The 8737-nt window shown below is 45.2% G+C and overlaps 1 protein-coding gene across 1 annotated transcript; it reads left to right on the forward strand.

Annotated features, from left to right (window-relative positions):
* Positions 1-3816: 3816 nt before the first annotated feature.
* On the forward strand, positions 3817-4212 carry LOC149141247 (uncharacterized). Its single transcript, XM_089451198.1, has one exon. The coding sequence runs from the start codon at positions 3817-3819 to the stop codon at positions 4210-4212; it is 396 nt and encodes a 131-aa protein (XP_089307324.1).
* The last annotated feature ends 4525 nt before the right edge of the window (positions 4213-8737 follow it).

Below are 8737 nucleotides of genomic sequence, written 5' to 3' on the forward strand. Positions count from 1 at the left end.
GAAAGGTCCACACACGTCTGTGTGAATTCTCTCAAGGATCGTCGTGGCATGACTATCCTTCTCGTGAAAGGTGGCTTTCACAAACTTCCCCAAAGTACACCCCTTGCACTAATCTGACTACGCAAGTGTGCCTTTAGGAAGCCTTGTAGTGATCTGTTGCAGTATCTTCAAGGCTCCATGGTGAAGGTGACCCAATCTCCTGTGCCACAACTCACCATCATCCCGGCTCACCAATCCTTCTGCCTTGTCCGCCATTGTTGCGCATCCATCTACATGCAACTGATAAAGGTTCCTCACTCAAACCCCTATCTTTCGGGTCTCACCAGTTGTCTTGCTGCGCAGGAAAGCCTTTCCCTCGCTGAAAACAACATCACATCACTTGTCTTCTAACATCGCCACTGAGATGAGATTCTTCGTCATTCCTAGAACATGCATGACTTCTTTCAATACGAAGGGTTTACCAGACTCCCTCTCAAAGGAAATGGTACCGATACCGGTCGCACTGTATCTACCATCATCGCCCATCTCGATGTGCACTCCAAGATCTTTGTCCTCCAGATCAGAGAACAAATCTCTATCTCCTGTCATGTGAAAAGACGCACCACTGTCCAAGAACCACATTGATCCCATCACACTTGAAACCAAGCATGCGATCAATGAAAAATAATGCTCAAACTGTGAGGCTAGAGCCTCTCCTGCTGAAGATCCAGCAGCCTGCTTGTTCTTCTTCTTCTACGGATAATTAGTGGCATAGTGTCTGTGCTGGTGACAGTGAAAACACTTCACCTTGGACATATCCTGCTTCTTTCCTTTCGCACCAGACTGAGAAGCTTTCTTGTTCTTCCCTTTCTTTGCTTTAGCAGCCAAACCACAATTCTCTTCATCAGCTCCCTTTGATGAAGATCCGTCCCTGGTACTCCGCCTGATCTCCTCCTGCACAAGATCTGACCATAGTCTTTCCCATCCTGGCAATTTATCCCGACCATTGACAGAGTCCTGATAGGAATGCCAACTCTTCGGAAGACCAAGGAGAGCCAAGCTCACCAAGTCCTCATCATCGACAGTAACCCCCACACTTCCCAGCTCATCTCGACACTGAGTGAACTTCATGAGATACTTGGGAATACTGTCACCCTTCTCGCATTTGATGTTTCTAAGTTTATCTTTGAGCGCCAGCTTCCTCTAATCGCTCTTACTTTGGAATAATTCTATTAATGATTTCCACATCAAATATGGAGTAGCCTTTCCATGGAGGCTGGACACAATGTGATCCTTCATGCCCTCCAACAGAATCCTTCGACATTTTGCGGTCTTCTTTTGCCAAACTTCTGCCTTAGCAGCATCAGTAGGCTTTGGGATATCCATATCTATGAACTCCTTTAGCCCGTTATCATCCAATACTGCCTCCATCCTGTCCTTCCATGCAATATAGTTTGAGCTGCTCTCAAGAGCATACTCCAATCGCAATCCGTTGAAAGACATTGTTGTGTTGTCACCAAGAAAACACTGCTGCAAATTCGAATTCCACCAACAACCAACTCAACCGCCTCGGATCTAAGATTTGTGAGAACACAATATTTCTCGTACAGAGATTGAATGTATGGGCATTCACCGAATATCTCACCTTCCAAAGGAAGGATGAATCCAGAGGCTACCTGGCCCGATTACAGACTCTGCCTGAAGAAATAGAATGTAAACACTTCTTGAATAGTAGATATGATGATCAACAGCTCTGATACCATGTAGAAATTTTTGAATAATATGACACATATTCAACAGAGATTATCCTGATCATGTACTATTGCGGAATACATACACAATACATAAGCTCCTCTACGTTGATCATCAATATAGTAGCATCAATAACAATAAAACATCAAGAGCATTCACACATTAACACAGTATGTAACCCGGGGAAAGCATCTCGCTAAAAACCCCACACTATTTGTATATTAATGATTGAGACCATGTAACATTACAAAGTACAATTCTTACCACAAGCAATCAAGTACCATCTCCACCTGTTACACACAATACGGCTAAGATCTGATCTCCAAATCTATTCCACTACTTGCCTGCCTCCACTGCTCAATACCTGCTCAAGAATGAATGAGAATGGTCTACCAAACTCGTATTTCACCTCCAAAGGATCACTCACAATGTGTAAGATGTGAGCAAAAGCTACAAACTGGGAAAATACATGAGCAAACTCATTGGCATACTCAATCCCTTGATTGTGCAAGATCTGATGCACAACTATAGTCACAACTGATAGCATTCTGATTCTCTAACACCTGTCCCTGCTGAACTAAACATGCACTGACATGCAACTGAGTTAACTGATGTATTCTATAGTTGTATTATGAGTTAATAATTAGTTTAACAACTCATCATTAGTCTATTTGCAGTTAGACTAACTACAACTAGTTTAACCAGGTCAAACTGAACATAACTCCATCAACTCCACAATCAACTCCACCAAACTCAACTAATTGAGTTCTAACTGAAGTCATGCATGCAACAACTCAACTGACTCATAAGAAAAGCGTACTTCCTTCTGACAGCTGCATGGGCCACATCTGTAGCTCAAACTGAAGTGCTCCAAGAGAATAAGATCAAGTTTATAGTCCAAATATTATTATGAGACAATAATATTTGACTTTTCTATTTTTGACAGCCAGTCTAAAAATAGACTTTGATCACCCACACTGTGGTCACCCACACTTTGGTCACCCACGTTGTGATCACTCACACTGTGATCACTCACACTGTGGTCACCCACACTGTGATCATCCACACTGTGATCAAAAATAGAACTTGCGCCATAATTTGCCTGCGGGCCCACTTAGTGAAGGCGACTCTTTTCACTAAGCTCCATCATCTTGTTGCAATCTCAATAGGTAGAGGAGGATGAGGAAGATCAGGTCATGGAAAATTAGGAGGATAAAGGCTCAGACTATAGCGAAAAAAGTGAAAGGAACCCAGCTAAAAGAAAAGCTCCAAGTGAGATACCAGAACAGGATAAGGAATCAGACGAACAATCTGTTCGGATGGAGTAAGACCAGGAATCCAGTAGGGAGGACCTAAGCCAGGAAGAGGAATTGTTGGAAAACTTGCTGCATGAATGGAAGAACCTGGACGAGAGGTTTATTCCCGAAGAACAAAAGAAGCTATATACTGAAACCTTCCAACAATACAAAACCAAACTGGAAAAAGGAAAAGCCTCATCAGAAGAAAACCAAGAGACTCAAAAGGAAAATAGACCAGATTAGAATGGAAAAAATAAAGGGGGGAAAAAAAGAGGAAGAAGAAACATTAAGGACTACATACAACTCATGGGAGAAACATTAGTCAACACTGGAAAAGTAGTCCCGCTATCAGCGGTGTTCCAAACCCTTTCCCAAGTTAACCAATGATTTTGACATCGTGGAATATTAGGGGCTTAAATAGCAAAGGAAAATAGAGACGTCTAGCAACATGACTCAAAAAAGACAAACCTCAAATTATGCTTCTCCAAGAAACCAAAATCCTAGGCCAGAAAATGGATGAAATCCTCAGCAAAATAAAACCAAGATACGAACATGTCACTATAGATCCCAAAGGAAGTGCAGGAGGGATAGCTATTCTCTGGAACCCAGCTAAAGTCCTCGCCGGCTGGTGGATAGGAATGCCAAGAATCCTCACTAGGAGATTCAGGCTAATAGGACAAAGTGAATGGGTGGTAATCTCGACGGTATATGGTCCCCACACCAGAGAAGACAAAGACCTATTCCTCACTCAACTAACTAAGCTTCAAAGTTTGCACCAGGAGTAGAGATGGATCCCGGCAGGAGACTTCAACTTAATTGCTTCTCAAGAAGAGAAAAATGGTGGAATAAGCAGGGAAGACCCAGAATGGAAAGATTCAGAGAAGTGCAGACAGAATTAAGAGTGGTCAACATCCCAACCATAAACGGGAAATTCACATGGAATAATAGAAGAGGCGGGTCCAAACAGATTGCTTCAAGACTGGACAGATTACTCATCTCAGAGCACATAATCGGGCTAGATATCTTCTATGAAGCCTCCATACTACCCTCAACAGGGTCGGACCACTGGCCAATCAAGTTGGAAATAGCCTTAAATCATCAGAAAAAAAAGAGACCCTTCCGTTTCGAGTCCTTTTGGCTCAGAGCCCCTGACTTCCCAGACAAAGTAAGAGGCTGGTGGTAGGACAACAAAAGTGGAAAGGAGGGCCACAACAAAATGCACTGTTTTCAGGTAAGGCTCAAAGAAATAAAAAGCAAAATCAAAAAGTGGAACAAGGAAGAATTTGGCAATATCCAATAGGAGCAGGGCAAACTCCAATCGAGAATGGAAAGAATTCAGCAGCAAATCATCTTGGAAGGACGAAGTTAGGATCTGGCAAAGGAGGAAGGTAAATTCATCACCCAATTAGAGGAAAGGTGAAAACAGGAGGAAATCCTGTGGAAGCAGAAATCCTGAATCCAATGGCTCAAAGAAGGAGACAAAAACTCCAAATTCTTCCATAAAGCCATGATAAACCATTGCCAACACAACAGAATCTTCTCTCTGAAAGACAAGGAAGGAAACAGAGTGACTTAGTAAGATGAAATAGAACATCTCTTGGTGGAGCACTTTAAAGATATTCTCTCCGAACCAAATATCAACAGAGCTGAGGACATAGACAAAATCAGCCACCATATTCCAAAGAAATTCACTAGAGACCAAAACCTGGCCCTCCTTCGAGTAATAACCAAGGAAGAACTGGAGGAAAAAATAAACAAAATGACAAAAAACAACCCCCCGGGGACCGATGGCTTCACCATCGAATTTTACTAGGCGACTTGGAGCTTCATGGGAAACAATCTGCTTGATCTTGTGGAGGAATCTAGATGCTCCAAGCACATGCGCCAAGGTCTGAACGCCACCTTCCTGGCGTTAATACCAAAGTCCGGTTTCTCAGATGAACCGCAGGGTTTCAGGCCCATCTCCTTATGTAACGTTGTCTACAAAATCCTTGCAACTATCATGGTCAACAGGCTTAAGCCGATCCTACCGGATCTCATTGTCCTGGAGAAACTGGCTTTGTCAAAGGAAGGAAGATCACAGATGGCATAATAGTCGCCCAGGAAGTGATTCATTCCCTGAAAAGCTCCCGTGCCCCTGGCATGCTAATCAAACTAGACATGGCCAAAGCGTTTGATCGGCTCAGCTGGAACTATTTGGCAAGTATCCTAAAAGCCTATGGATTTGATCAAAGATGGATAAAATGGATCCTGTCTATGGTTAGCTCTCCTGTCATGTCAATTCTCTTAAACAGCTCCCCCTCTGAAGCTTTCACTCCCTCCCGTGGGCTAAGGCAGGGAGACCCCTTGTCTCCCTTCCTCTTCATCCTAGCCGCAGAAGGCCTAGGCAGATTGATTAAGGATCAGGTCTCCAAGGAACAGATAAAAGGCCTCAGAATTTGCGGAGAAGACGTTCCGGTCTCCCACCAGCAATTTGTAGATGACGTGATGCTTTAAGGTCAAGCCACTCTAAAAGAGGCCCAAAGAATTATCAAATCCCTATCTCAATTTAGCAAAGCCTCCAAGATGGAAGTCAATAAAGACAAATCGAAAGTGTTTTTCTTTAATACCTCCTTGGCAGCCCAAAGATTCCTGGCTCATACTCTAGGTTTCAACAGGGGATCCTTCCCATCCAAATACCTAGGTATCATGTTACATGAGCACTAATGCCGGTCGTCCAACTGGAATCTACTACTAAATAAAATCCGAAATAAAACAGAGAACTGGACCCACCGCTCGTTGAATACCCCAAGTCGGATAACCTTATTAAAAGTTGTTCTGCGGGCCATGCCAAATTACCAGCTCTCATGCCAAGAAATTTCGAAGACTGCAAGCCAAAAGCTAGTCTCCCTGTTCAAAAACTTCCTCTGGAAAGGGACCAACAAAACAAGAAAGTGGGTCCTTATCTCATGGGAGTGGCTTTGTCGACTCCCAAAAGATGGTGGTCTAGGTCTCCGCGACCCCTTTTCCCTCAACCAAGTTATGGGTGCGAAGCTTTGGTGGAGGTAGCTTCAGGGTGGCCCTGACCTGTGGAAGGTGCTTTGGGAAACAAAATACGACGCGGCAGGGGAAATCGAAGAAAAACTAAGAAGCACGACAGAGACCAAAGGCTCTACAATCTGGAACCTGGCGAGAGGCAGCAAGGACTTGATAAGGGAGCATAGTTTCTGGGAAATTAGGGCAGAGGACAAAGCTAGATTCTGGGAGGAATCCTGGCAGCAAAGAGACCGTCTCATACAAAAATACAACCTCCATGCCATCCTTTCCTTTTCGTCCCAGACCGGGGCGTCAACTGTCGGTAACTTTTGGAAGCCTGACGAGGCTGGATACTGGCGAAATTGGAAATCTAAAGAGGACTGGGAAGGAGCACTAGAAACCGAAAGATGGCAAGACTACTATACAGAGATGGCTTCTCGAAAAATAACAAAGAAAACAAGGTCTGACACTCTCAGATGGGGCAAACGCATTCAAGGAAACTTCACAATAGCAGAAGCCTACCACCTTCATAGCAACCATAATCAGTAACCTGAAACAAATCAATGGAAAAATATTTGGGAAATTAAGCACTGGCCTAAGATCTCTTTTTTCATTTGGACCATTCTACATGGTCGGGCGCTCACTTGGGACCAGATTCTGCGGAAGGGAAGCCAAGGCCCATCCCGCTATGCCCTCTACTACTCCCAAGAGGAAACCATGGAGCATTTGATGAACCATTGCTCCGTCAGCTCCTCCCTATGGGAAAAACACCGCAATTTGTTTGAGCGACAACACAGAAACCATCAAAACATCGTAAGCACAATTGTCAATTGGCCGAAAAAGCCTTACTTGAACCCAGTAGTTAACCGCGCCTAGCTCCTCTCCGTCGGATTTCTCCTCTGGAATATCTGGAAAGCTCGGAACGGGGTCATCTTCAAATTAGAAACCAGAACCCTCGTAGTAATTTGGGAGAAATTCATCAGAAACATTCGGGAAACAATCCTATCGGAAAGCTGGAGGGATGAGGATTGGCAGGTCTTGACTGCGGAAGAAACAATCCTGAATAAACTAGAGGTCAGACAGAGTATGGTCACCTGCGGAGGTTCTAGAAAAGAGTTGGCCAAAGCAGATGCCGGAAGCAACCAGTACAGACACCCCCCACCAGGCTTCATAAAAGTAAACTTCGATGGCGCTGCAAAGCACAACCCAGGCAAGGCCGACATTGGAGGAGTCTTGAGAGACACAGAGGGTAACACTCTAAGAACTTTCGCAATGGACTGTGGGGAAGCTTCAAATAATGAAGCTGAGCTGCACGCCCTAAAACGGGGCCTGGAAATAGCTCTTCGGGATAGCTTCAAACGTCTCGAAATCGAGGGAGACTTGAAGCTGGCAATTGACATGGTTAGGAAGCTCCGGTAGCAAATACCAGCAGAAAGGATTAGCAAAAGCTGGAGAACCGCTTGGCTGGTTGGCGAAATTGGGAAGCTCCTTCCCAAAATAGACTACCTCCTCCCGACTCACACCAGGCACGCTGGTAACAAGCCGATAGACTGGCTTGCGAATTGGTGATGCCGGAACTGGGGCAAAGAAATTGACAGCATGGGTCTGCCTCATCTGAACTAGGAGTAGAAAACCCAACTTCAGCAACTGCTAAACGTAGATAAAGGTTGGAATGGCATGAAAGAGATGAACAGTCAGGATCAGGCGGCACGCAAAGGAGGCGGAGATAATCTCCAACAACAGGGATCAGACAGCTCACCCGTGGGAATAGGTAGAGGTGAAAGGAAGGCACATGGTAGGCAGGTTACGGGGCATGGCAAGAATGGCCGAACAAACGGAGGGGACGCGCGAGCTGAGACATCATTAAGGAATGATCTAGAGCCAGCCCCGGAATTTGAGATAATGGACAGGGAAAGGACGACAGGTGGAACCAGGAGTAAAGAAAGGCTACGACAAGAGTAGCCAAATGGAGGTTGGAATAATGAAGCATAAAGTGGAAAGGACAAGCCACGCCATTTCCCGAGATGGGGAAGCTGGAATGCGTGACGGAAAAATAAATAGCCAAGCGGAGGCCGGGAACTCAACCAGCCAAGTGGCGGCCCTTTTGACATGGCAATGCGTTAATAATCCCGAGGAAACAGATGGCAGGTTCATTCAGATTGGTAAGAACGATGAAAAAGAACGAAAAGGCGCCTGCTCACCTCTGCGACCAGCCCTCCTCCTCTACCTCGGCAAGAAACGGTGGGATGTTTCCTATAGTCCTCGTCCTTCAAACATGCACGCTTGTTTCTCTGTTCTCTTGGTTTGGTTGGATATGCTCTGGCCTTGTGGGCAGACTCCCTGTTGCTGCGACGATAAAAGCTCCCTAGGCTCCTTCTGGTTTCTCCTTTCCCAACCCCATGAGGGGAACACTTTGATTTATGCTAGTCCTTCATCCTGCTCTGAGAGTGAGGCTATGTGTGAGGTTTCAACAGGCTTCGTCACGCTTTTGGAGGGTCCTCACACCCCTGGTCTTTTCTCCTCTTGGGCCTACACTCATGGTTGGCTCCTCTTCTTCTTTCCCCTTTTGCTAGCCAAGGCCCTCAGATTTCGCCACCTTGTTGGTCAGGGGGTTCTTCGGGTTCCTGTGAGATGGTGGTGGGTGTTCAACCACTGTGCCCAAAATGGAATTACTCCAAGGTTCCGAGAGTCCA

The sequence above is a fragment of the Pinus tabuliformis genome, chromosome X, assembly GCF_031772625.1.
Source record: "Pinus tabuliformis cultivar Carrire ecotype Pingquan chromosome X, CPIR1, whole genome shotgun sequence".
Lineage (NCBI taxonomy): Eukaryota > Viridiplantae > Streptophyta > Pinopsida > Pinales > Pinaceae > Pinus > Pinus tabuliformis.